The 27,044-nt window shown below is 53.8% G+C and overlaps 11 protein-coding genes across 11 annotated transcripts; 5 read left to right on the forward strand and 6 right to left on the reverse strand.

The window, feature by feature from the left end:
* Window positions 1–1,606: 1,606 nt before the first annotated feature.
* On the reverse strand, window positions 1,607–2,942 carry ACET3X_007556 (uncharacterized protein; the record flags this gene model as incomplete). The annotated part of the gene is made up of 2 exons (XM_069453715.1): window positions 1,607–1,656; window positions 1,805–2,942. The coding sequence occupies 2 exons, from the start codon at window positions 2,940–2,942 to the stop codon at window positions 1,607–1,609; spliced, it is 1,188 nt and encodes a 395-aa protein (XP_069304719.1).
* A 2,821-nt stretch (window positions 2,943–5,763) lies between these two features.
* On the reverse strand, window positions 5,764–7,519 carry ACET3X_007557 (uncharacterized protein; the record flags this gene model as incomplete). Its single annotated transcript, XM_069453716.1, has 3 exons — window positions 5,764–6,921; window positions 7,067–7,249; window positions 7,325–7,519. The coding sequence occupies 3 exons, from the start codon at window positions 7,517–7,519 to the stop codon at window positions 5,764–5,766; spliced, it is 1,536 nt and encodes a 511-aa protein (XP_069304720.1).
* Window positions 7,520–8,589: 1,070 nt separating this feature from the next.
* Window positions 8,590–9,891, forward strand: ACET3X_007558 (uncharacterized protein; the record flags this gene model as incomplete). Its single annotated transcript, XM_069453717.1, has 1 exon — window positions 8,590–9,891. One exon carries the CDS (start codon window positions 8,590–8,592, stop codon window positions 9,889–9,891), a length of 1,302 nt encoding a protein of 433 aa, XP_069304721.1.
* A 261-nt stretch (window positions 9,892–10,152) lies between these two features.
* ACET3X_007559 (uncharacterized protein) lies at window positions 10,153–11,096 on the reverse strand (the record flags this gene model as incomplete). The annotated part of the gene is made up of 4 exons (XM_069453718.1): window positions 10,153–10,298; window positions 10,367–10,657; window positions 10,713–10,790; window positions 10,919–11,096. 4 exons carry the CDS (start codon window positions 11,094–11,096, stop codon window positions 10,153–10,155), a joined length of 693 nt encoding a protein of 230 aa, XP_069304722.1.
* Window positions 11,097–12,462: 1,366 nt separating this feature from the next.
* Window positions 12,463–13,497, forward strand: ACET3X_007560 (uncharacterized protein; the record flags this gene model as incomplete). The annotated part of the gene is made up of 2 exons (XM_069453720.1): window positions 12,463–12,653; window positions 13,113–13,497. 2 exons carry the CDS (start codon window positions 12,463–12,465, stop codon window positions 13,495–13,497), a joined length of 576 nt encoding a protein of 191 aa, XP_069304723.1.
* Window positions 13,498–13,507: 10 nt separating this feature from the next.
* On the reverse strand, window positions 13,508–16,025 carry ACET3X_007561 (uncharacterized protein; the record flags this gene model as incomplete). Its single annotated transcript, XM_069453721.1, has 4 exons — window positions 13,508–13,573; window positions 13,629–13,682; window positions 13,751–14,995; window positions 15,051–16,025. 4 exons carry the CDS (start codon window positions 16,023–16,025, stop codon window positions 13,508–13,510), a joined length of 2,340 nt encoding a protein of 779 aa, XP_069304724.1.
* Window positions 16,026–16,478: 453 nt separating this feature from the next.
* Window positions 16,479–17,196, reverse strand: ACET3X_007562 (uncharacterized protein; the record flags this gene model as incomplete). Its single annotated transcript, XM_069453722.1, has 2 exons — window positions 16,479–16,505; window positions 16,561–17,196. The coding sequence occupies 2 exons, from the start codon at window positions 17,194–17,196 to the stop codon at window positions 16,479–16,481; spliced, it is 663 nt and encodes a 220-aa protein (XP_069304725.1).
* Window positions 17,197–17,885: 689 nt separating this feature from the next.
* ACET3X_007563 (uncharacterized protein) lies at window positions 17,886–19,917 on the forward strand (the record flags this gene model as incomplete). The annotated part of the gene is made up of 2 exons (XM_069453723.1): window positions 17,886–18,827; window positions 18,880–19,917. The coding sequence occupies 2 exons, from the start codon at window positions 17,886–17,888 to the stop codon at window positions 19,915–19,917; spliced, it is 1,980 nt and encodes a 659-aa protein (XP_069304726.1).
* A 1,172-nt stretch (window positions 19,918–21,089) lies between these two features.
* On the reverse strand, window positions 21,090–22,349 carry ACET3X_007564 (uncharacterized protein; the record flags this gene model as incomplete). The annotated part of the gene is made up of 2 exons (XM_069453724.1): window positions 21,090–21,142; window positions 21,641–22,349. The coding sequence occupies 2 exons, from the start codon at window positions 22,347–22,349 to the stop codon at window positions 21,090–21,092; spliced, it is 762 nt and encodes a 253-aa protein (XP_069304727.1).
* Window positions 22,350–22,851: 502 nt separating this feature from the next.
* On the forward strand, window positions 22,852–23,523 carry ACET3X_007565 (uncharacterized protein; the record flags this gene model as incomplete). The annotated part of the gene is made up of 1 exon (XM_069453725.1): window positions 22,852–23,523. One exon carries the CDS (start codon window positions 22,852–22,854, stop codon window positions 23,521–23,523), a length of 672 nt encoding a protein of 223 aa, XP_069304728.1.
* A 575-nt stretch (window positions 23,524–24,098) lies between these two features.
* On the forward strand, window positions 24,099–26,937 carry ACET3X_007566 (uncharacterized protein). The gene is made up of 3 exons (XM_069453726.1): window positions 24,099–24,725; window positions 24,777–24,898; window positions 24,947–26,937. Exons 1-3 carry the CDS (start codon window positions 24,407–24,409, stop codon window positions 26,456–26,458), a joined length of 1,953 nt encoding a protein of 650 aa, XP_069304729.1. The 5' UTR covers window positions 24,099–24,406; the 3' UTR covers window positions 26,459–26,937.
* The last annotated feature ends 107 nt before the right edge of the window (window positions 26,938–27,044 follow it).

The following is a 27,044-nucleotide window of genomic DNA, read 5'->3' on the forward strand; positions in this document are numbered from 1 at the left end:
ATTTACCTGCTATCGCGACCAAAACCTGTGTTGAGAGCACCACAGCCAGCCGCATACGACATCCAACGTTGCCGATCACCAAGCCTTGAAACAGTGCCAGGGCATACAGCACAGGGCCACAACCGGTATTGTTCGATTGGAGACATAAAATATACCACAACCCGTGCACGGGACAATCCCGCTATCTGCTGTCCCTCCACCGTCCACTAAACATCACGATGTCCTCCTACGACTCCACCAGATCAGGATACCCACCACACCCACAATATCCACAACAACACCCACCTTACCCCACCACCCCTGGAGGACCACCACCCCCACCACAACATCAACCCACAAACTACTTCTCACCAATCCCAGAACAACAACCCATATACCCGTCCTCGCCAACCACCCCCTACAACAGCGGCGCCATGACAACAATGCCACAACCCCACATCCCATCCCACCGACGCACCTCCTCTTCCTCCTCATACAACAGCCAGCGGCCCTCACACCTCCAATCCAGCAGCTCACCCGGCATATCCACTCGCCAATCCAAACCCCAATCACACCAATACCCATACCCCGCTCCTCAGGCCCTAACATCGTACCCGCCGCCCGTCACCTACACACACCAAACTGCGCCCGTGTACGCACGCAGCTCCTCGCAACACAGCCACTACTCGCATCATAGCACGCACGCACACGATGCACATGCGTACGCGGACGGGGAAGACAAGTACGCGGACGAGCAGTATGTGCATCACGATCAGCACTATGGGGAGCTGGATCCGGAGACGAGGAGGGAGTATGAGAGGAGGTATGCTAAAGATAAGGAGTTGGAGAGGAGACCGACGCTTGGAGGTAGTTTGCTGAGCACGATGGGGAAGCTTGGAGACTGGTTTGGGGCTAGTAGGCGGTGATGTTGATGGTCATTTGGGAGGGGGAATGGATGGTTTGTAAACACTGGTGGATTTTCGATTGTGATACCCATTAATATCCTTTTTTTGTTCAATTTTTCACTTTGTGATACCATGATTCAACCCGCCGAGTAGGCTCTATGATGCAGCGAGTAAAGACACGAACCTGTAAATGAAAACGTTATGTGAGGAAACAATGTATCTCATTGTAAGCCACTGTATGCACAGGTATTGCCGTAGCCACATTTTCAAAACGCCTCTCGTATGAAATAGTAGATGAAACGCTGTCATATGCCAAGTAGTAATGCAGCCAATATAACCTCAAAACAGAAACTTTTCGTACTTCAGCGCTTGAAGCCGATTTGATAATGCTGGTGCCATGCCAACACATGTTCCGCGCCCGCGCTGCTTCCCGTCCTCTCCGCCAGCGTCGGAGTAGCAGCAGAAGCGATCTGACATTAACAGCCTGGCTGCCAGTGCCGCGTCTCACATCTAGGCGTGTACGCAATCCACTAGCTTGTAACGCCTGGAAGCTGCATTTCCTCACACGCGAATCAAATGGGCATTGTCTGATACCCGCCGCGCGGCTCCCTGTTGCTCATGTTCTTTGCAGCTCAATGCGGCGTGCAGTCCATGTGTATACGGTCATGTGAGGCGGTATGATGTCGTGAGCTCGGTTGGATGATTCGCAAAAAATGGTTCGTTCAGTTGTAAGTCTGGCCGATGTGGCGCTCACTCTCGGGCTTCCAGGTACCTGTTGCTAGTCAGTATTGAGGCAACCAAGGACTCGAGGCGGATGTAATGAGATGATCGTCGCATCCGGCGGCTTGTACTGCGTAGTACGATGGAGCGTGGTGCGACGGTGCATTCAGATGCTCGACAAAGGGAACGGAACTACATACCTTCAAAGTTGTGCTTCACGTAGGCCATTGGGTCGTCATCCTCGCCAGCACCCATGGTCTTGATGCCGGGACTGAAGCTGGTGATGGGCAAGACAATGACATCACCAACTTTCTTGGGCGCCTTCATGCCGGTAAAGTTTTCCCATGTGATGTTGCCCTTGCTCGTGCTCATGTCGAAGTAGTCGGGGTTGTTGAAGTAGTTGAAGATGGTGTCGGTCCAGACGGCAGGCCCGGTAAACTCGATTATGCCCTTGTAGTCTTTGCTCAGCTTGCCAGCGCGCTTGCGGTTGAGTGTCTCCTGAGTGATGTTTGCAACAACATCGACAAGAACGGGGTGGCCAGGCTTCGACTGAATAGTCCACTGGCAGAACTGGACGCGGCGGGAGTACCACTGGGCCCAGTCCGGGCGGTCTGGATCAGCCTCGATGCCGATGACCATTCCATAGGTGTTTACGGGTACGTCAGAGGGTATCCAGTCCGACGCAGGCTTCAATGCCGAAGTGTCAATGTCTGAATAGATGCCGCCGCGAGCAAGGAGGATGAGGTAGCGGAAAAAGTCGGCTTTGAGCACAGGGACGGGCAGAGCATTGTAGGCTTCAATGACCTCGGGGACGGAGGAATAGAGATGTCTGATCAGGTGTACCGCGACGTTGTCGGTGATGACCTCGTGGACGAAGGACGGGTGGTGGATGCTCCAGCTGGCCTCTGGCTCGCGGAACATCTCCTCGAACTCGCCCTGTGCGGGTGTGTACTTCCATGTCTGCCAAATGTATGCGGGCGTCTTGGCGTCGACATCGTAGGGGAACTGGTACTCGAGCTGTTCCTTGAGTGGGCGCTTCCTCAGCTCGTCCATGCTGATTTGGGTCTTGGGCTTCTTGGGCGCCGGCGCATCGGGCGTGTCAAACGTCTTTTCCGCCTTCTCTGCGGTCTTCTCCGCGGCCTTGTGCGCCTCTTTGGCTTCCTTCTCCTTGAGCTTTGCGCGTTCCCGCTCAGCTGGATTTACCCAGGCAGTCGGCCTGGGCATTTCCTTTGCATTGCGGAAGTTGGGGGCTGTGCTCCCGTGGTGTTGCGATTTGAAGATGAAGAACAGCGTCAGACAAGCCAGGGAAAGCACAAGGGCTTTCTTGAAGGTGAGCATGGTGGCCGGCGCGGTTGAAAGGCCCAGCGAATGACGGTGACGACGGGAAGGGTCCTTGGAAAGCGAAGGGCGAGGACAGGTGGGTGTCAATTAGGGCCTAGGTGGGAAGATGCAATCGCAGAGCAGATGCCCGTGTCGGGGCTTCGGGGTACAGAGTGGTACTCGACAGTCAGTCTAGAGAAGTGTTGACCTTATGGGCGGGAAGGGGCTAGTGGTGTGGTCGTGGAAGTGCAAGTGGGAGGGAAATGAGAGGTGGAACGCGCAATTCACGGACACGAGGACAGAAGGAGCGACATTGAGTGCGCGTGAGGCGGTGGAGGCTATGGAAGGGCATGGGCGGCGGCGATAACCACGGGGTTTTTGAAAGAGCACCCGCGAAGGGCCAAAGCCAAGCAGGGGTGCTGCGAGTTTCACGTTCGCAGCCACGCTAAGCGGGTAGCGTGCGCCTGTCGTTGACGAATGTTCCATGGCCGACTCAACATCGCGGCAAAGCTTGTTCCAAATCAGTTGGCGGCACCGAGCCTTGTCTTACTACACGCCCCTCAGCAGCCCTGGTCTCATTACGACGCCGGGGGCGACTTTTCACACCTTCCACGCCTCTCTCGTGTATGCCGGGTGGAGAGCCTGGTCATGACAGGTATCCCTCTTCTCAGCCCATGACTACCTGAGTAATGCCGGCCGTTCACGCGCTAGCTGGGCGGCGACACGGTGCAGTCCACGGCAACGGCGACGCATCTTTCTCCCCCCTTTCACATTGTGGGAACATCTGAGAATACAATGCTCATCTGCTGCCGAATTCGTGACTGCTTTGATGCAGCCGGCTCTCGATGCCATGGTGGCACTACGATTGTTACAGCCGTTGTTCCCTCGAAGCTTGAATCTAGCCCGTCCTGATTTCTACTGTACGTCGTCCAGACGCGCGTTGGCTGCGGGCTCCGAGGGAACTAGGTGAAACGCCGCGTCCTACCTCTTGCAGGATAGCCCTCCCGCGCCATCGACTGCCGCTCAAACTTTGTTGGCCGGCGAGCTGCACCGGCCTGCTGTTTTCCCACTGGGCAGGTGTAGCTTGCATCCACTCACGCCTGCTTGCTGCGGGACCTATCTGGCTAAGCTCGTCGACTACAGCACGCTTCTGCATTTTGCACGCTGACTGGTGCCAGTCTCAACCTGCGCCTTATCGCAATGATGAAGCCGCGAGTCCATCTTCCAATACCACGTCATGGACACTCTATCTCGGCTCCACCCTCCCCGCCCGCGTGGCTTGGTAAAATCGCCCCGCCATTGATCTGACTACATGTACAATTCCTTGGACTCGATGTTCGGAGGAGAACAACCATCGTTGCCTGGTCATATAGCGAACGCGACATGTTTTCTGTCAAAGGAAAAGATCGCAGTGAATACGAGGCAGCAATATCAAACCTCTGCGATGAGCGACTCCGACGCAGCCGTTGTTAGGGTTACAGCACCCTTGTAACATCTACACTAAGCAGGTGGCGTACTATTGTGTATCTCACAAATTGCAGCGCCTCCCTCTTACGGACAACGGTCCGCCGGCTCTGCGCTTGAGAGTGAAGTGCAGAAGCCTGTACATGACGCCCTCTGCTTACCATAGGTAGCCTAACAGAAACCCCAAGATAACGGCTGTGCGAAAGCAACAGCACTAGAATCGCGGCTTTGCGACGGTGTCAATACTATCTTTGGCAAACTACCATTTCAAGATGTCCATCCGGATCTGATTACCTTTTTCCATACCTAAACTCCACCTGGGCACTCTTCTGGTCACTTGCTCATCCGTAACATACGCGTCAGCTTCTTGACCATCGATTCTTGTCCGCACAAAACGTTACAGCCTCACGTGTCACGGTTTCAGATACCCGCTGAGGAACAATCTTTTCCCGAAACTCTCCGTTCCTCGGCTGCGTATTCCCCACGGTTACATCCTAATCTCGAAAAGCAAACAACCGCGCGCACCGCTGCCGTTCATGCCGTCTAGAGCCAACGGGTTTCTGAAGCGGGAGAAGCAAAAAGGTACCTGGGTAACGTCCTGGAACCTTCAGGGCACCCGAAATTAGAATGCGTTACAACATGTGTGTGGCGCGGCATTAGCCAACTAGACAAGCGATTGACCAATCGACCGCCTCTCTCTCTCTCTCTCTCTCTGTATACTATAACAGCATTCAATATGTGGCTGTGCTCACCCGGGAGTTCCGCATCGACTACAAGAAAGCTGTTTCTAAAACCAGACCCGACCATCGTTGCTAGTACAGTAGTCCGACCCCGCACAAAGATCTATGAATAGTAGCGCCGGCTGTGTAGAGCTGAATTTCGTCAGCGATGCTCAGCTCAAGATTGCGCGTCGCCGGCTCTATATAGCATCATGAAGTACCAAGCATGGATGCACTCTGGCGCCGTTCGTAAAGGTGCCCATAATGCTCAGCCGTGCTTTGTACGGTGTATGGTCGGCCGCACGTGTCCATCTACTGCCTGACTAGGGAAGGCACCTGCGTCAGCGAGTCAGCTAGCACAACGTGCGGGCATGCGATCGTCATCAGCCCTACCTTGTCGATACGAGGAATAGTTTCTCAACAATTTGCAGAGTGGTGACGCTGATTAAAGGGGTTCAGGAGATTGACATTATGAATAGTTGTGTTGCTGCTTGAAACTCATCATATCGGGTACATCGGCACAACACGTCTTGGCTGTAGAGGGATTATATCTTTGAATACTGCATCATCTGTTTGGATGATGCAACACAGCCAGAAAAGTAAAAGAACCAACGGATGGTAGGAATGCACACGCAGTTCGTTTCAATTCATTTCATTCAAACCACCTTCTCGCCAGAAGCGCCCCATCCAAAGTCGATGCGACACCAAGCGCCCTCGCCTTGTTTACGCATGCCTTGAATGTCCATGCCAACAAGTCTAGCGACTTTTTCTCTATTCACCCACTCGGCCACGGCATGTCCAGTTTCCCGTGGGTTCAGCCGCCATTTGACACTTTCCCTATCTTTGTTGTCTCTTAGCCAGCGGAGTAATTGCACGGGTACAATGCCCGCAGGCATGTTCTGTAGACTTTGGCTGTCGCTTGGAATCCAGCCCTGGAAGAAGTTGACGTAGGTTATGCGGCGCCAGGCGTCGTTCCAGTCTGGGCCAGGAATTCCAGTCTGTGTGCTCCATTCCGTGCTTGTGCTTGCATCCATAGGCGTGCGACCGGGATGCGACGTCAGGGCTTTGAGCCAGTTGCAGCCTTCTAGGTCGAGCCACTGCAGCGAGTATGTGTCTTTTGAAAAGCGGCGTAGGATGTTGGTAGCTTCATGCCAGTCATCGTCGAGATCGGAGTAGAAATGTGATCCTCCTAGTGATACACTTGTTTGTTGGGAAACCATCGACGTGGTATTCGCATTTGGTGTCATAGTGGGACGGGGCCAGTGAGCGAGGGAGAGATGCGTGATCTTGTTGAGGTTGGGCGAGATGCGAAGCAGATCGGGCCACGATGCCCATTGCCCAGGATGAGCGAGAGACAGTCGGCTCAAGTTGCTGAAAAATGGAATTTGGAGCTTCATGGCAGATAATGGGGGAGCTATTGCGCTCTCTTGAATTTCCTCTTCCCAGGACTCGGCGATTTCGTCGGTGACGCGAAGGGCGCCAACGTCCGCTGTGGTAATGGCACTGGGACGCTTGACGCATTTTGCAAGATCGCTGATCTTGAAGCGTTCGCTCAACAATCCGCTGAGATCGAGGAATTGGACCTCCTCCCAGCCCGAGGTGCCAGTACCCTCTTCATCCTGGAACAGAGTCTTGAGCGACTTGAAGTCTAGGCTTCCCTTCTCCCCATATAATGTCAGATAACTCAATAGTGCTTCTTTCAGCGAGGTCGGTAGTGATGTGATGTAGTGTTGTTCGTACTCGATGAGTCCCTCCCAGTTCTGGGCAAACGACCGTAGACAGTAGTGGACGAGGCTTCGCGGCGGAGGCAGGCGCTGTCATGAGTAAGAAGCCTGCATTGGACGATTAAGCCTTGAAGACCAATTGCAAAGGAGCTCGTTCCTTCTAGCGTGTACTTGGGGTACGACGCATAGGAACGAGCTCCCTTGCATGCTAGCCACGTTTTGGGGGGCGTCGTACCTTGTATTCTTCATTGGTAACCCTGGCCAGCGTTCCAAACCTTACGGCGCCTTTGTTTGCCTCGGCCCTGTTCTTTCTCATGTATGCTGGGGCATGGCGACTCGTCTGCAGCCAGCTCGTGGGCGCGGCAGGTCCTGGAGGCGGTCTCGCGCCACCCATGACCCTTCGTGTCCTCGTGTTGGCCTTTGGTTTGGGAGCATTAACTTCGGGTATGTGCAATATGCGCCGGAGCTCTGGCGGGACGGTACGGCTGCTTACTACCGATGTGAGGTCATCTCGTTGTTCGGGCGTTGCTCTGGGAGCTTGTTCGCGACGCAGCTGCTGTATGCGCTGGTTGACGGTTTGGGGCTCGGACGGCGTCGACGAGGAAGCGGGGGAGCGCGAACTCTGCAGCGACGGGTGGACGTACGACGGTTTGGCAGTCGTGTACGAGGGTGTGTGCTTCTTGGGCATGGCACCGAGGGTTTGCTGCTTCCCAGCGTGTGCGCGTCGAGGCGGAAAGCTGTGTGCTTGGGACGCTCTATGAGTGATTCCTAGGTAAGCGCGGGGGATATCAAGACTGGTGAGTCAAACGACTATGACTGTATCAAAGAAGGCGCCCTGGGAGCATGTTTACAAAGCAGCCTCGATGGAGTTGTGTGACTCAATACCATGCATGCGCAGTCTCTCGACTTTGAGATGTCGACTTGCCCATGTTCGTCATCGCGCCACTCCGGCTGTGGCGCGCCAGCACGTGCGACAGCGACTATCACATCTTGACGTGAACGCGACAGGACGTGTCGGTCATCTTGGGTGCAGGAAGGCGAGTAAGACAACCAACCCGTTCTGTAGGCAGACTCGGCAACCTTATCGTGGAACAAACAATACGGTGTTGCCAAACGTCTGTCAAGTACCAAAGGGTGCAGCCGAGTCACAGCCGTCTGTCACTGTCACGCTACCGGTAGACGGGCGCCAGGAGCCAAATCCATCGGTCCAACCCGTCGTCGTGCCTTATCCCTCGAATGCTCCTATCGATTCCTTAAATGAGACTGCAACAGCATGACTGCCCGCCATGGCACCCACGTGCAAGTAACGCCGACATGACCGAGAGGCCCCGAGTCTGCCATGTCGCTGTTTACTTGTTCCCCCTATTAACTCGGCATTGATGGCCTTTATTTGCTGCATTTTCAACGCAATCTTGCGCATCGTCCTAGTTGCCGTCACCGCCAGCAGCACCAAGCATCGACTCAGGCACATGCTGGCCTGCTAATTTTATCCTCTCGTCAGCCACGGCAGATCCTCGTAAGGCAAGATCCGCCGCTTTGGTGGACCCTCAGCCCCGGCCACTCAAGCCGCCTCATCTTGAGCGCGCGTCGCTCCTGTCTTTTTCTCTCCCTCCATCTGTCCTTCTGTTTGTCCACCACCAACACTGACGATGACATGACCTGCCCCCCAGCCCTACTTTCGTTTCCACTGCCGCCTTTCGATTAGCGATGCGATAATACCCAGCCCTCATCTTAACACTCGTTTACTACTCGCACACGATGCATTTCTCACCCTCGCGCCTTGTCATAGGCATAGCCGTCTTTGTTGCCGTGAGCTTCTTCTACACCGTCAACTCGATATCTGCACGCGACCCCACGTCCGTCTTCTTCAACCCACGCAAAGGCTACACCCCCCGCTACTCCGCCATCAGACGACAGCAGGCCGAGTCCTTCATCTCGTCCTACAACCCCGCCAAAGTAACAAAGGCTGGCAGCGAAAAGCAGCGAAAACTATGCGTCGGCATACCTTCATACCAGCGGGACGGCGCTCAGTACCTGCCAGACGCCGTGGGCTCGTTGCTCGACGGTCTCACGCCCGAAGAGCGTCAGGAGATATACCTAATCGTCTTCATACCACACTCGAACCCTGAGGCACACCCTGCGCACAACGAGGAGTGGCTGGCTGGTCTTGCCGACGAAGTGCTAACGTACGGATACGGCTTCGACCGCATGCAGTACATTCGTATCATGGAGGCACGAAACAACTTTTTGGAAAAGGGCTTGTTCGACTACCAATATCTGTTGGACAAGTGTACAGAGAAATTCACGCCATATGTGGCTCTCTTCGAAGACGATACCGTAGCTGTGGACGGATGGTACCACCGCACCATGTCCGCCATCCATGAGGCAGAGCAACAGGCAGCCTTGCAGCGAGCGAAACCAGACTTCCTCTACTTGCGCCTCTTCTACACCGAGGAGTTCCTCGGCTGGAATGCCGAAGAGTGGAGGACATACCTCAAGAACTCGCTATACGTGGCCATGGTGCCTACCGTCATTGTTCTCTTCTTCCGTTTCGCACAGCCGACGACGAAACTGACCCTCGCCCTCATGACGCCCCGCAGCTTCCTGGCAATGTACACCATACTTGCCTTCTTGATTCTTACGTATTTCGGTCTCGGTCGCATTACCGTCCAACCCATGGCTGTCGGCGTCCACGAAATGCCTCGTTTCGCCTGCTGCAGCCAAGCCTTTGTCTTCCCTACTGTCAAGGCTGGCGAGCTCGTGGATTACTTCAAAGAACGCCATCTGGGCTATATGGACGTCATCACAGAGGATTTCGCAAACGAAAGGGGAGAGCTGAGATACGCCATCACGCCTCCTCTGGTTCAACATGTAGGACGCAAGAGCTTCCACGGCGACGACATTGGCCCCATGAGCAAGTGGATGTTGAGTGTAGCCGAGAAGACGTGGAGTTTTGCTTTTGAAAAGTTCGATTGGAGAGCGTTGAGGAGGGAACACGAAGAGGTTGCGAGAATGAGAGACGAAGCAAAGGACATTGCTGCCGCTGGACAGGAGATATAGATTTGGGACTTGAGTAATGACTTGACTAGACCACCGACATGTTAGATATACCCATGAATTTGCCAATGTATTTGTTTTAACCATTTTGGCATCTTGAGCACCTGTTCATGCCTATTCTCAGAATAAACGGACCCGATTGACAATATATCGAGTAGCTTGGTTCCAGAGTTTTTAACATATCTTTAGGAACAGAGTATTAGACGGAAACTGTCCGCAACAAGTCTGATTTTTTTCCGATTTCGAGGATCGACTTCCAAACGTTTACGTGTCCGGCCCACTGCAAGTCTGCGCTGTCTTCTCTTCGCCGCTTGCGGGCGTATATTCAGCTCCAATAATCTTTGCCAATTCCGAGATATTGGTATGATCGACTGTGGTCTGCATGCGGTATATGTACTCGCATTCGCCATCTACACATCACCACCGTTAGTACCATGGTGGAGAAGGGACAACACACTCCACATCTAACGAAACTTACCGGCAGACAAAACCACCTCACCGCCATTCAACGCTTTGGGTCCCACAGAATTCACATGCTGTAGATCTCCCAATGCACCCTTGATGCCACCAAAGATCCTGGACACCGTACTGCCCGCATTGCGCATGTAATCTCGCTGTTCGTCGCCAGCTTTTCCTTCAGCCAGGTTCGACTTGAACTGGAAGAGCTTGTGTAGGCGGAGTGTTGGGTCAGTGTAGATGGGGTATTTGGAGGAGGATTTAACTGCATAGGTATCAATGGGCTGGTAGGAGCCGCATCCTACAACAAGGACTGAGTGCTACATGTTAGTTGGAACTGTTTTTGGTTTCCCATTGGTGATGCGTACTTTGAGTATTGGAAGGAAGGTTTGATGGCGGTATAGATTCACTCATACAGCGGACATACGCTTGGCAATTCAGACACCCTGAGCATGTCAGTTTCCCATTCCCTGTATCCCATCCCTAAGTGATTCTGGTAGTTTCCAGTGGTTCATGGCCCTGAGACATGATGTGGGCCCCAGTGCTGCCACTAGTCATGTTACCCAACACTTACAGAAATGCCGAATAAACACCAACACAGTTCTCTGTCCTTTGACAAGGTCGCCTAGCGTCCTGGTCTTGCCCTCTCGGTCGTACACATCAATCTTGAGCGCTTCCGACAACTCCTCGGCCGTAGGTGATTTGCGGGGGCTATCCACATCGGAAGGCTCGGCAGCAGTAGGAATAACCATGTTGTATAGCTTAGCTCCTAATGGTGGGGTTTGGTCCGAAGTCTGTGATGTCTGGTAGAGCGTTGCTGGGCACTAATTCCAACTTCCTCCTGTTGACGATGACGATTACAAGGAAACGAGCGCCGTGGCTTCACGCTAACGACCGGGCTAATCTGGATCTAGTATAGCGCCATCGTCTCGTCGCCCTTACGTGCGCAATTCCACTTTCCCAGCCTTCGAAATTTGTCGAATTTGCATCATGCTACCGACGCACATCTTCGTTCCAGGCGGAGAATACTCCATCGAACGGATGTAGTGTACGTAAACCGCACGCGCTGGTCTGATGTCGCCGCCAGTCTGCTTGCACCGCCGTCTCATGCACGCCCTCTTTGCTATGCCAGTGGATAGCAACTTTCTGCGATCAAACCCGAGAAGACGTCCGAGGATGAAGGAGAATAAAGATTCGTGTCGTCGAACGATACCATGAGCCCAACTCTCCACGTAACGCTCAACATGATTTGCCTTTTGCCAACGGAAACCTGCCACGCATCGGCTGCTGGGTCATGGTTCTACGTCTGAAAATACTCCATGTTATGGCCTTCGATGCATGCGGTGACCACCTACCGTATTCCTCAAGTAATGCCGCTCGACGATGGTCTTGAAGCGCCGCGGAGCGGCCTTTGTCGGTAATCCATTTCCATGCGGAGAGTCGCCCGCTGGACGATAACCACGTCACAACCCACAAACTTCTAGCGAAGTCGTATTCGGGCGTCGACCTGCCCGATAACAATTCAAATGTATATTTACTAGCTATCTGGCCCATTATGTCACCGCTTCTTGGGTGACAGCCGAGGCGATCACCTTTCAAGCTTCCTTAAGCTCAACTGTCATCCGTTAGCCGTTAGTGTGGTCCTAATTATGGAACGACTAGTAGATAGTTACCCATGAAGCCGCCTCGCTGGGATGCTTTGAACTATCGAAAAAGACTTTCGGACCACGGGACACTATTCGTGTCAAGCTCACCACCGTCACGATATTCGCTCATACGACTGTGTCTCGTATTGCGGCGCAAAAAGTGCCGAAATATGGTACACGTCCTACTCCTCGGCCAATGAGCATCAGATCGTCACTCAGAGATGAATTGAGGGCTCAGCAGGGCCGTGATGAATTGTGCCTTCTCCGAATATCCGGTCACACTCGGGCTATGCCATCAATTGAGCATCATATCCTCACGGCCATGTTCACAGAAGTTATATAGCCCAGCCATCGCTTCTTCGACTGTCTTTATCAGCTTCTTCCATCGACAACCAAGCACAACTACCCGCAACTCCCCAACACACTGCACAAACAACCTTTTTACACGAAGCTCATACAAACCCCCTCCAAGATGTTGTCCAAAGTCGCCGCTATCGCGTTGATGCTGTCGGCCGCAACCGCATCTCCTACTTTCCGCGCACGCCAGGACGACAAGTGCGTGGTTGCCTACGACGCATGTGTCGCTGCGGGCACTGCTGAAGTCATTTGCTCATGCGACCGAACCACTTGCTACGGTGAGGACGCTGCTCGCATCCGCGAATGGTGCGCCTCCCAGATTGCTGCCCTGCCCAAGTCGACTTCAGCTCCTACTGCAGTCGCTACAAGCATTCCTGGCGGCTGCAACCCGGCTCATCCAGGTTCATGCCCATCTTCGTACTTTGATACTACAACTGCTCCAGCTGCGTCTTTCACACCGATCCCTGGCATTCCCGGCGGCTGCAACCCAGCTCACCCAGGCTCATGCCCCTCTTCTTACTTTGATACTACTGCTGCTGCTTCTGCCGCTGCCTTCACACCGATCCCTGGCATTCCCGGCGGCTGCAACCCAGCTCACCCAGGCTCATGCCCCTCTTCTTACTTTGATACGACCACCAAGTCGCCCGCCGCGACCTTCACATCCATCCCTGGCATTCCCGGAGGTTGCAACCCTGCCCACCCTGGATCGTGCCCTACACCATCCGCCGTCGCTTCCCCTGTTGCAACAGCAGCACCCGGCTCCAGCCCCAAGCTCGTCGAGGGTAAGACCTGGACCATTGCAAACCTGACCCGTTACTGCATTGAGGGCAACACCGGCTGCGACTACAACTTTGCTGTTATCGCAGACGGCAAGACCGAGCGCTGCACTGTTATCCGCATGCCGGTCTCCGACGCTGCTACCGAGAGCTGGGCCAACCAGCCATGCACCACTGGATCTGACTTGACCATCTCTTGGGGATACGTTGCGGAGCCCGCTCCTGCTTTCGCTGTCGTTACAGTCAACAAGGGTGCTGAGGTTGCTTGGTTCGGTGTGTCGGACATCAATGGCGGAGAAGTCTCTCCTAGCAGCCCGTTCGGCTCTGGTGACTTTGGCACCCTTCCTGCCTCGCCTGTATACACCTACAACTAAAAGCATTTGATTATGAACCACGAGGGGAGGATGATAGATCTAATGTAATGTGGAAATGGAAGTTAATGTAATAGCTCTTAGAATATAGATTAGCAATTCAAGCGCATCATAGAGATGTCTTTGTGTCTTACCATCCTGGGACTACTGTCCGAATCGAAAGTGAAGATGAGCGCAAACACGGACCGCTTTGCTCCTGTTGAGTATAGACCGTGGTATTGTGGTAAGATCACATTGTGTTGTTCCCGGAAGTCACAAAATTCGTATTTGTGTCACCAGTATCCCGCAAGTCAAGAAGAAAATCATCCAAAGTGGACCAATTCATCTGTTCGGGAAACTCAAAAGACGCCAGGTCCGTTACGTCGTCTGGCGGACCCAGACTAGCATTGAAGTCGGCCCAGTCGAAAGAATCCGCATCAGTTGCGTTGAGTAGCTCTTCAGTTTGATCCTTGTTGGTGCTTTCTTCGTTCCCCCAAGCCATTTTCGGCAAGGCTGTGTCGGGGATGGTGGAATTGGTCTGATTCGGAAGACGGCGTTGTTGCTGGCGTCGACGTATAAGCTCAATGAAGCGAGGCTCAGGAGTACATGGCGCACCCTGCGCTGCTTTGTAGGCACCCCAGGCTTTGATCGTGAGGTTGTCAACAGCGATAGGAAGCGCTCGTTTCGAGAGGTCCTTGTCGAGACTGGGGTGGAAAGTATAGCTCTTTTCAACTTCTGCCCAAGCCTCGTCTACCCTCTCTCCTTCGGTCCGGTGACGAAGCTCAGAGATGAGGTATATTAAAGCCTTCCATTGGAAATTTTGGTTGATATGCCACCTAAAGCCACGCAACTCCTTCGTAGTGTATGCTAGGTTCTGTGAAACTGAAACTTGGAGAGCCAGATCGAATAGTATGTCCTTTTCTTTCGACGATATACCAACGTTGTAGGAATCGGTGCTGTGAGCCATGAACCTCATCATGAAAAGGACAGACTGGGCGAAATGCATACATAGTAGGTGCCAAGGTATGGACGGGTCGCAATAACATAGGAATTTCCGCTGGAAGACGTTTTCGAGTTCGTTAATGGCTTGTTCTTTGATAGCCACTGGTACAGCGCTTGTACTGAGTCGGTGCCAAAGGCCATCAAAAGTTGTATGGTTTTCCGCTGATCGCTTGAGGAAATCCCCAGCGTGGCATCGAATGAGGAAAAACATCATCTCGGTAGCGCCATCACGCTCCTTGGGCATCTCCTTCATTCCCGGGAATAGGTCACCGTCATTGATGTTGGATGGCATTCCCACATCGCCTCGAAGGATCATACCAGATGTGCCCGTCCCAGCGAGCTTCTGGGAAGAGCCTTCGAGCACCATAATCTGCCACCAGAGGCGCCTACGGATCTCTGCTTCAAATGGCGGTAGCCGTAGGATGTCACCATCACGATGAAGACCAATACGTTGGCCAATCCTTTGCGCGATACCAGAAAACATCCAGATCACTCTGGCGTCGTAGTCCTGGAGAGACAGCTGTCATGCATTAGCATTCAAAATGGACTTTCAATATCATTGTCCACAGACTTACAACGAACATGGTGAAAGATTGTAGCAGCATGACACTGGAGCTTCTCAAGAAGTTTGCATTGGCCAACGCATGCTGAGCACCTCGTCGAAATCGTTGAGTTGCTATGTCTTTCGGCTCTCCTAGTATTGACAGGCATTCAGTATCCTCTAGCGCCTCCACAGTTATACAGTAGATAGCAAATAGAAGGGCTTCGGTATCGCGGGGAAGAGCATGTAGATTATCACTTGCGTCTAAGATGAGCTGCTGGGTCGTTGGGGCGTGGAAAATCTTGACCAGCGGGTGAATGTATTCGAGATAGCTTTGCCACAATTTAAGAATCTGGACCGGGTTCGGGTGTATAGATAGAAGATTGCTCGATGTTGAGTGCACACCCATGAGCAATGCGGCGCCGTCCGTGGCTGATGGAGATAGTGAGACATCGTAACTACCGCCGGACACTTCATCGTCGGACGACTCATCCAGGATGTCCTTGGATTCCCGAAATTCGGCCTCGAAGCATGTCCACAATCCATTCTCCAAGTATCGCGATTTACCCTCTTCCAGCACGAGGACACCAACTTCGGATGCCACCTGTGCTTTGCGCGCTCGCCTAGGCCCATGTGGTTCCAGGAAACCATCGAACCCAGTCACCAGCTCTTCACCATGTGTGGCCTTCGCATAGTGTTGCTTGACCAGATCCTCTGGCTCCACTCCGAGTTGACGGAGCGCGTCTTCGTACACGCGTAGCCTGGTAGCTACGTCGATTTCGCGCACGCCTTTCTTTCTTCTTCGAGCTGGTGGCGGGGCCTTGTAAACACATCGAATCCGGATCTTGGTGCAGTTCGCACAACCATCCGGCCGCCTATCGCATTTGACTTTTCGTTGAGCACAGAGTACACACGAGAAGCTCTTGTGTGTCGGTCGCTCCTGGGTAGTGGTATCGACAGAGTGAGAGGATGCTTCTAAAGGGGCATCAGAAGGCGCTAAGACGACCATCTTGACAGGCGACGATGTCGCGTGACTCTACATGCTCATACAATGTGCAGTCACTATGCAGAAGTACAGTCAGATGCGACGAAGACGCGGTGCGCGAAGCAGAACGACCCAAGGGCTTACTCATTCATACGCTAGACGGTGTCGCCATCCAGGGGGCCTTAAATCCGCTCGCGCGTGGACTCGGGAGTAAGCGCAGCTGCAATTCCAAACACTCAAAACTTATGACATCCGCGCCATCCAGCAAGTATATGAGACCACAACGATTCGTGTCTTAGTCCGCCACATCAAACCGTAGGAGATAAACAATACTAGTATGATACTCATGATCGCAACATCGTTCATACATGATGTTAGCGCACCAATCATGTCAATGCTCGGGGAGCCTACAAACAACGCAACAAAGATGGATGGTGAGATTGGCGTGGTTTATCTTGTTTTCTCTCTTAATGACTATTACTGCTTTGCAGGTCGTAACATAAGCTACCACGATATTAGACATGTTGCAAACCAGATGCCGACTCAAAAAGGGACTTACGATAAAATTCATCTGTTCCTTTCCACCCCACTGTCTCAGATCAATACCCACCTCTTTGACAGGCCGAAAGCCATGGCGCGCATACATCGGCGCCCCCATGGAACTGGCTTCGAGAAAAGCCTCGACACCCGCCTCGTCCGCCTTCTCACAGCCCCATCGTACCAGCATGCTCCCGGCTCCTCTTCTCTCATGGGCTGGGAGTGTGACTAGCGTATCCAGCACGTAGTAGGGTCTGTTGCCTAGAATCTCCCGCTTGTTCGAGTTGAACAAAGTGAACAGGCTCGTGAAGAGCTCTGGGTCACTCTCGTCATACGGTTCTGGGACGGCGAAGCCAGCCTCTACCTCTTCCCAAGTACGTTCCTTTGCGCCTTCTTCTTTTGGCTTGACGTAGCGCCAGCGTGCACCAGCGACCATTTCACCGGTTGACGTATCGATACACTTGAGGAAGAGAATGCCCTTGTTGGTTATACCATCACGTATATCTTCCGTTACTTTGTCGAGCGTCTTCTGAGACGGTTCGCCCCGAGAATAGAGGATGTTGTTAATGGTAGGGCGAAAAACCTCGTGCCGAATACGCATGTATTGCTCTGCTTCCTCAGGTTTGAGAAGCGAAATCGCAAGGGTTGGATCTGGCATGGTACCGGTTGCTTGGACGTGGAGAGGATCAGAGGTGTGGAGTGAGAGAGACGGGTTACGACTACGAATATGGTTCTCGACTGTGAAACGTGTGACAACACTAGAGGCACCTCAAGACATGGAATCTGCTTATATACCCACCTGTCTGCCTTGAGCAGAGTCATAAGCCTTGCCCAGTTGAGTATCGCCCGGGATGCGCGTCGGAATCGGAATAGTCAGCCAATGGCAGTCCGAAGCATGTTGCTCAAGAGAATGTACGATTCTCTGAACCCACTGTTCAGGGTGCTGTAATTCTCATTCCGTACACCTGATGTAAAAGGGCGGAGTTGGTCGCTCCAGACTGCATACTGTGTAGGTCCTGATAGACGACTTCCTGCGGTTAGAGCGTGTCAAAATGCGGGGTTGGGTAATAGACTGCAAAAGGCCGACTTATTGAGCATGGTCCTGACCTCAGTAGCAATTGACGTGATACGCTCATCATACTGCTGAAAATTGTTCCGATCCTGAGGTACTTGCTTGTTGCTGGGAAATGGGTGCATGTCAAGCTGTGCGTGGTTGCGGATCAGAGGTGCTGGCTGCGGAGCTTCGCCTATCTTTGCCGCATACCAGGGCTATCCCTGCAACAATTTCTCCCTCAGTTTTGCGATGGCGCGCCAGCAGCTCTCTCTGCACATCCACGATAAACCGCAATGGCGCCCGTAAAGACGACTCCACACAAATCCGGTGGCCACCAGCGCTACGCACCCGAGAAGACGAAAAATCCAGCGCGCTTCCAGCCCGAGCTCCAAGGCGACGACGATGCAAATGCAGGCGCACTGCAGCCGGTGAAGGAACCGCAAGAAGACGACTTTGAAGGTTTCGGCACAGAGGACGAAGCTGGGGAATATGGCGCTCAGGACGAAGACAGCGATGCGGACAGCGTGGACATTCAGACGGAGCCAAAGCAGGAAAAGCCTGTCTTGCCCAAGGATGCTGAGGAAGAAGAGCTGGAGCGCATGATTTTCGGCGACTCGGAGGGCTTCCGTCAAGGCCTGGAGAACTTCTCCCTCGATCCCACCGCCGGCGCATACGGGGATTCATCAGACGAGTCCGGAGCGGAGGCGTCCGACCTGGACAATGTGGCCGACCAAGATCTGTTCTTCTTCGATGCCGGTCCAGTACCTGCGCCCGCAGGCTCTGTAGCCCCAAAGGAAGCGGAATCAGACGAGGACAATGACAGACCCGCGTGGGAAGACAGTGACGACGAGAGACTGGTTGTCAGTCTGGCGTCGGTGCCGCAATTGAGGAAGCTGCGAGAGACGGCAGATGACGACATGGTCAACGGTAAGGAATATGCGCGCCGGTTACGGAAGCAGTACCAGAGGCTATACCCCACACCAGCCTGGGCGGCACACGCGACAGGCAAGGCCAACAAGAAGCGGCGACGGACCATGGATGACGACGAGAGCGGCGACGAGTCTGCGAGCGACATGGACGTGGACGACGACGATGTCACCACCCAGCCACTGGCTCTGCTGCTCAAGGATGCCGATATTCTCTCACGGACCTCAAGGAGCGTGGCGAAGCGAAGGAAGCTGCAAGCAGGCACCATTGACATCCAGCGATTGAAAGACGTCGCAAAGGCCGGGCCCGTGAGTAGCGCAGTCCCATCATACGCGAATATCTTACTGACCAATTCTCTAGTCGGCCGTCACCTCCCTCTCCTTCCACCCTGCGTATCCGCTCCTCCTCTCATCTGGGCCTAGCTCAACGCTCTACCTTCACCACGTCAACCCAAACCCACCGAACCCGAACCCTCTTCTTACGTCCCTGCACATCAAGCGCACCCCGTTGACAACAACAGCATTCCACCCCTCCCCTTCGGACTCGCGCATCTTCCTTAGCGCACGACGCCGCTACTTCCATGTCTGGAACATCGCAACCGGCAGAGTGGAGAAGGTTTCGCGTGTTTATGGTCATCAGCACGAACAGCGGACAATGGAATTCTTCTCCCTGTCACCAAACGGCAAGTACATGGCTCTCCGAGGCTCTTCAAGAAAGGGCGGCGGCGTTGTCAACATCCTCGATGCGAGAACTCTCCAATGGGCGACACAGGTGCGTATCGAGTCAAGAGGCGGCATCGCAGACTTCGCGTGGTGGGGCGATGGTAGTGGCATGAGTATTGCGGGAAAGAACGGAGAGGTGACCGAGTGGAGCGTCGAAGGGGGTGTTGTTGGACGATGGAACGATGAGGGCGCCGTTGGCACTACAACCATCGCGCTTGGTGGTAAGAGCGGACGTGAAGGCTGGCTGGGCGGTGATCGATGGGTGGCTGTTGGAAGCTCAAGTGGCGTGGTCAATGTCTACGATCGGCGAGCATGGAGCGAGAACAACCCTTCAGTCCATAGCGCGAAAGCCGACTCGAATGGTGGTATCCCAAAGGCACCGAAGCCGCTGCGCGATTTGCAGAATCTGACGACCCCGGTATCGCATCTTGCCTTTACGGCGGACGGCCAGGTCCTTGCCATGGCGAGTCGCTGGAAGAACAACGCGATGAGGCTTGTGCATCTCCCATCAGCTACCGTTTTCAAGAACTGGCCTACAGAGAAGACACCCCTCGGCAGAATCACCGCAGTCGCATGGGGAAGGCCGACGGAGGAGGAGGAGAAAGAAGGCAGCCTTGCGCAATTAGCAGTTGCCAACGAAGCTGGACATATCAGGATGTGGGAGATACGAGCGTAGTCGGAGAGTTGATACAATCAGAAGCTACAAGTCGCTACTGCTCCAACAAACTTATCATCTAATGATACATGTCAAGTGCCTGCGGTGGAGAAACGGACTTGTACTGTTTGAGGGAGCGGAGCAAATGATTGTGACTATGGCGGTGGGCAAGCTACACATTTGCGAAAATTAATCAAGCACGGGTTCTTACATGCCAAATCGTCAAGTGCTGCGATCTCCCGAGACAAGAGCGGTCAACCACTACATCCTTACCTTCCGCACGCCCTGCAAACATCTCGCGTCGTTCTCACTCCACCAACTCATCGTCTCTGCTCTCTTTGTTTTCACTGCACCCATGGCAGGCACACTCTCGATGCGCTGGGCTTTAAAGCACCAGTCTGTTACTGCTGTCCTTCATTACCACAACAGCACTTTTGAATACCTTGCGCACCACAATCTTTGCACAACAGCATATCAGCATCATCTTCGCAGGTGTATCATAGCAACAACATTTTCTCTCCCATTATGGGTAAGAACAAAATCCGCAACAGAGACAGACAGAGGAAGGAAAACACCTCTACCAGCGACAACAGTGGCTCCAATATCCTGTCGACTTCGACATCTGCGATTGAAAACGTCGAAACCAAATCCACTAGCAGTATGATTGATCGTCGGCATCTTCTAGCAGAGCCCTTTCGAAGAAAGCTCAACATGTCAGCCACCGCCTCACTCAAGACATCTCAAACTTCCACCAGCACCTCGCCTGCTCCTGTGTCGCGTATAAAGGGCGCTCAAGAAAAACGAGATTCAGTCATCTCAAGTACATGGGGATGTCCAAAGCGGCACTCCCAACCCAAGACGACGTCTGTGAAGCAGCCCTGGTGGGGATTCAAGCCTGGTAGCTGGTGGCCCTGTCGCGCCTTGAAGTGGACATACCACTTTTTCCGGGCCTTGATCCGGATACACTGGACCGACCGACAAACGCTTCAGGATCTGGCCTTGACCTTGGTTCTCATCGGCTTGGCTATCGCTGGCTTTTACGTTGTACTAGATTTCCTGCTCCGAGCACTGCCTGGAGTCGCCGCTCAGGGCCTGGATGGCAACTGCAGTGTCGTCTATGTCACTGTGCCAGGACCCATAATTACGGTCTCGCTCATCGCTACGTTGCCGACAAATCCTGCAAGAGGCACATACTACTTCTCGGTCATCAATGGGACAACAGAGTGGCTCAACAGTATCGCACCGCCTAGTCGTTTCAGTACGCTCGTTACCCGAACTGTCGACATCACACCCGTCATTTCTTCGCTGTCCATAACAGGGAAATCTTCTTCTGGTGCTGCCACGGCATCATCAACGCAGACACCGACTACTTCTGCTCCAGGGCTAGGCGCAACGTTTATACCGTCATTGACCTCTGGTTTTACATTTGAATCATCCCCAAGTACTGGGGTATTTGGAAGCACACTTCTAACTTCTTCGTTGGCTCTGTCGTCTGTGAGTTTGTCCCCGTTGGGCCCAGCATCATCTGAGACGTCAAGCTTACCTCAACCGATCAACCAACCACAGAGACCATATCTGTCGTATTCCACATTGACTACCGTTGTCACTACTAGCAGTGGATTCTCTATTATCGTCACTACGTTATATACACTTGTTTCGCCATCCAATTTCTCCACACCCCCGAGTTCTAGTCTCCCAACCGTCATCCCGTCGAGCAGCCTGCCTGGCCTTAGTTCAAACCTACCTTCGGGCACGTCTGGTGACATGCCTTCGCAGCCTACATCTGAGCTCAGTTCATCGTTGACTTTGAGTGTTTCTACAACACCAACATTAGGTTCATCCATTGGATTGACCTCGCTTCCCTCAAGCGTAACGACTACTTTGAGCTCCTCTGCGTTGCCTTCCACGCGGAGCGATGGCTTCACGGAGTCTTTATCAAGGCTTTCTTCGGGATTGTCTTCATCTGCTGGCACGTCTTCAAGCAGCTTGAACTTATTCAGTCCAAGTGCGAGCCTGGCCAGCAGTACTGGGAGTTCTTCACTCGCATTGTCAAGTAGTCTTAGTTCGTTGCTGGCTACCCCCGGCATCACATCGGGCAGCTCGGATCCAGCCAGTTCAGATCCAACACTCACCAGCAGTGCAAACAGCATCTCGACCACACTACCGACAGGTTCCACTCTGTCACTCTCTGTAACGTCGGGTTCTTCACTCAACTCGGTTTTTACATCGAGCTCTGCATCGCCGTCGGACTCCTTGAGTAAGCCTTTGACCAGTATGCCGGTCTGTTGTACCTCGACTAGATCATTCGCTCCGTTTCCTGGCACAGACCCTTCCTCTCCAACAAGTAGAAACTCAACGTCTTCCTCCTCTGCGCTGTTGGTGTCGAATACCATTACAAGCTCTACTTCTAGCTCCAGCTCTTTGCGTGGCAGCTCAACCTCGATTGACGGCATTATGAGCATCCAGACCGATACTGTCGTGTCGGCATCTCATCCAAGCCCCGGTATTGTCTCACCAAGCACCATGACTTCGACGTTGACGTTGACGACAACCACCTCCCTAGTAGTATCTTCACCTTCTCCTTCTGGCCTCAACGCAACGTCCTTGTCTCCCCTCCGGGCTTTCACCAAGATAATTTCGTATGGAGATGCTGCAGTAACCTTCGTGTTCCCATCACCCGACATCACGACGACAATGTCGTACTGGACGGGACTCTACCCCACAGTGACTGGGCCGCTGCCATCGGACCTGCAAACCATACCGTTGACAACACGGACTGAACGGCAGATACCGCTCTCAGCTCTTCCTTCGTTTGAGATATTTTCATCCAGACCTAGGCGCTTCAAAACGGCGGTGACGACGATATTCGAAGATGACGAGGGGACGACAGCATTAGCGAGGCGTCAAAACATCCCCATCACAGAGGTTCTGCCTACACAAGCGCTGGGGACGACCATGCTTGCAACGACAACCGTGGCGCTTCCGGATCTCCCAGGACCTTCGTCGTGTGGTGAGTCGGGCAACTTCACACTGACCTTTGATGACACCGTCGTCGGTGATGACGACAGCATGCTGGTTGTTGCCAACGGCATGACCAATCCTTACCACCACCTCTTCTATGCCAACGGATATACATATGTACCTGACATGTGGGAGCCATACCCCGCCATCTCACAACCAAACATTGCCATGTTCCTGCCTCTGACCGGACGCCTCCTTCCCAACACGCCATTCGCAGGCATGATGCTTCCCGGTGAGCTCGGTGCCGGGCCACGGGCTTCGGTCAATGCGTACTGGTTCAACGCGTACTCGGCCTACTTTGGTTGTGCCCTCAGCGGTCTTGAGCCGTGTACACTGCGGGTGTCTGGCTATCGCTATGACCCTGTCCTCAAAGAAGAGGTGCTCGTTGCAGAGCAGAACGCGACGATTCCAGCGTGCTGGGGGTACGTCGACTGCCACCTTACTCAGATCTTCTTCAACGACCAGTTCCGGGCGCTTTCGGGTATCCAGTTCAATGCCTACACATACCAGTTGGGCATACCGCAAGCGCACATGGTGGACGATTTGCAAATGGAGTGGTACAACAACACGTGCTCGGCTGGTATACTACGCATCGGACATAGCTAGCGTATTGGTCTAGGGTGTCATGGCATGGCGAGGAGCCGTATTATCTCAGTGGATATATGCTATACTGCTGGAGGATTTCAAGAGGGATAGGATGACGACAAGACTAGCCTAGTATATTTCGGAGAAGAAGTGGCTAGACCTGAATTGAAGAGACTGGTCTGCAATGGGTGCGCCGCTCTTTCTGCAGATGACCGTAGGTGCAGCCTCAGGTGATGGCTAGATGCGAGAGTTGCGACGAGGCGTGAGGGCTCGATTGGCCGGCAATGTGTTCCACAGCAATGGTTGTCCGAGATGTGTTTCAGGCGGGAACTGCCATGTGAGCTGGAGGGGAGTCGAGATACGCGTCGGCAGCCAGCTCCGGAGGGCAGGGAGAAGGAAGGACGCGTAGGGTGGGTGCAAGCATGCCATGGCGACTTCCGAGGTTCCCCCATGCTCACGTCCAGGGTCCTCTTATGGCGTCACGCGGCCGCGACGATTAACAACATATCACGCGCGAACCGCTGAGGCGGCAGCACCGCGGACATTGGATATAGCCGGCGTATCATTCTCGAGCATTGCTTTGCATTTTGCTTTCCTCTTTTCCCACTTCTCGCTGCACGTCTTATTCGCCTGCTCCCCAAGGCCCCCAGCGCTCCCCAACTGCACCGTGGCTGGCGCGGGATTGTCGCATGTCCTTGTCCCCCAGTACACACTCGGCCACAAGCGACCTGCCGCAGTGCAGCCTTTACCGCGTAGATACTAGCGTTTGCCCGACAAGCTTGCCCTCTTCACGGGTGATAGCAGTCTCTTTCTCGGGTTTCCTTGACTCTGGGAGAAAACTCTCACTGCCGCCGAAGGTAGACCGCCGATTCAGGCCCGAGGCCCGCTACCATTTTTCAGAGCTATGGCTACCTTTGCGCCTACCAATTTTGCCTCAGACGTCGGAGAGAGACCCCACCAGGAGCCCCCACCACAGCATCTCCAACACGGGCCCTTCTCCCATCAACTCAACCCGCCACCCGCGCCATACACGTCGAATCCGCCGCACATATCACGACGAGCCTCGCGCGACCTCAGGCCCCAGCATTCCAACGGCGCAATGGCGGGCGCAAACGGTCATGGGCCCATGGCAGTGCCGGGCGGGCGCATCAATGGCCAAGAGCATCGAGCAAACTTGCGCGAAATGGGCTTTGCCGGCCCGCGCAGTCCGCCAAACAACAAGAGTAGGTCGAGCCGACGTGAAAGTGCGTCGACATGTCTAACAACAAGGGCAGACACCTCCCACGTGCCTTGCAAGTTCTATCGGCAAGGCGCATGTCAGGCTGGGAAGGCCTGTCCCTTCTTGCACTCGGATGAGCCGCTGACAGAGCGAGCTCCCTGCAAGTACTTTACAAAGGTGAGGCGCTCGCAAGACATGGCGAACCATGACTGATGCCATACCCAGGGAAACTGCAAGTTCGGCCAGAAATGTGCCCTCGCCCACATCCTCCCCAACGGCCATGTTGTGAACCGCGGAAATGCCGGCGGCCACTTCAGCCGCATGAACATCCCACACCACCAAGAGCTACCTATGAACAGCTCGCTGCTTACTATGCAGGCACACATGGGCGGTATGCAGCCCGGCTATCCTTACGCCATGCCCGACGAATACGCGAACCAGAAGAACCAGTACGACATGATTCCGACCATCGACACCACCTTCTCCTCCCACCCAGGTTCCAACTACGGCTCGCCGCCCAACGAGAATGGCCGACTTCCGATATCGCCAACCCAGAAGGGCTTGAGTGTCATGGATGTAGGACTCCCGGCCTCGTTCGACAGCCAGGGCATCTCCACCATGGCGCGATATGGCCCCATCGCCTCCTCTGTGCCCGCAAAGTTCCTTGCAAACTCTCCGCCATCCTCATACCAAGCCGACTCCCCTGCTCTTCGAAACCTACACGACTCCGCGTTTGGAGATGGTCTGCGGAGAGGCATTGCGGGACTGGGCTCGTCTCCGCCGGAATCCGTCGAGCAGCCGGTCGGGCGGAGAATGTTACACTCCGAGCTTGCTGCGAATCGGTCTCGGGGTATCATGTCTTCGAGTGTGGGCGCGCGTCCGACATACAAGGACGAGGAATGGGATGAAACAGACATGATTGGCAAATTCGAGGAGGACCTGCTGCCAAACTCGCTCAGCGATCTTCTCACGCCCCAGGAGAAGATGCGCCGCTTCTCGCGTGACCAGGGCGAGAGCGATAATCGCACCTCTCAGGCCAGGTTTGGTGTCTCGCCAACGGCATCGGACCTCAAATATGGATCGCCATCGGCCGCAACCGCGTCCCCTTCGCGTTTTCAGTCCATGTGGGCCAAGCCGAGAGGACCGACTTACGAGCAAGGCTTCGAATCAGGCTCATTACCAGGCCAGTCAGCTTTTGGACATGTCGGCTCACCTCTACGCAACTCAAGCCTCCACCCGGGAGCCAGCCCTTCGTTGCGCGCCATGAACCGACCGACCACTGGTGACATGAGCCCTTACCTCGCTTCGCCTCCCCGTCAAGCTTCTATGAGCATGATTAGCCAACAACTGCAACGAACCCGGCTATCCTCTCGTGAAGAGACTAGTGGCATCACGAGCAACCCCGTCCACCCCGGAATTAACCGCGTTACATCAGCGTCCAGCATTGGTAGCTCCGGCGGACGTCTTGGCATCGATCGAGCTGTCAGCAGCAGCAGCATCAACCGCGAGAGGATTGAGGAGGAGCAAGGTCTTTTCAGTATGGAAGAAGAGGACGACCTCAACAAGAGCAGGGACGGTGCCTCGACTACCTCTAGTACGAGCAACAAGCGCTTGAGTGGCTTATCCTGGGGCAGTGGTGGTAAGGGCAGCCCGAGCCTTGCCCCTGTCGGCGGCCATCGCACTACTGGCTCATCTGCACTCGGTAAAGAAACGGGACCCTGGAGTAACAATGCTTGAGTTGACGAACCGAGTACACGGCAACGACGAATCTGCCTAATCTCAACCCTCGGCTCGCTCTTTAGCGATATATTCACGACATCTAAACCAAGACATCTTTCCTATTTCTACAAAAAAAAAAGGTTGGAAAACTTTCAGCGTTTCTGGCGACTTGCATATGGGGTGTGTTCCCTTTAACACGGATTCCTCCCTGCCTCTACATTCCACGGCATATACAAAAAGTCCCTTAGCTTCGGCTTAGCACAGTCGAGCGGACATGGCTGGCGCAACACATGACGGATGTCATTTCGTTTCCACTTTTCTTTTCACTGGAGTTTTCTTTCTCTCAAATGGTCTTTATGAACAACGGAGTTCAACAAGACCGCAGCGATTTCTGGTCATGGGTCTTCTACCGGTGATGTAGTGGACAAGGTTTACGGAGCACGAGTATCTACGACGGACATGAATCAGCAGGGGTAGCTTAACTGAATGTACATATACTTGATACCTTATAAGAAGCCTACTGATGAATAGATGTGTGCAATACTACGTATGATATGTTATTTGATTTTTCTTTGCATTTCTTGCCCTTTGTACTCCTGTTGAG

The sequence above is a fragment of the Alternaria dauci genome, chromosome 7 (genome assembly GCF_042100115.1).
Source record: "Alternaria dauci strain A2016 chromosome 7, whole genome shotgun sequence".
Taxonomy (NCBI): Eukaryota; Fungi; Ascomycota; class Dothideomycetes; order Pleosporales; family Pleosporaceae; genus Alternaria; species Alternaria dauci.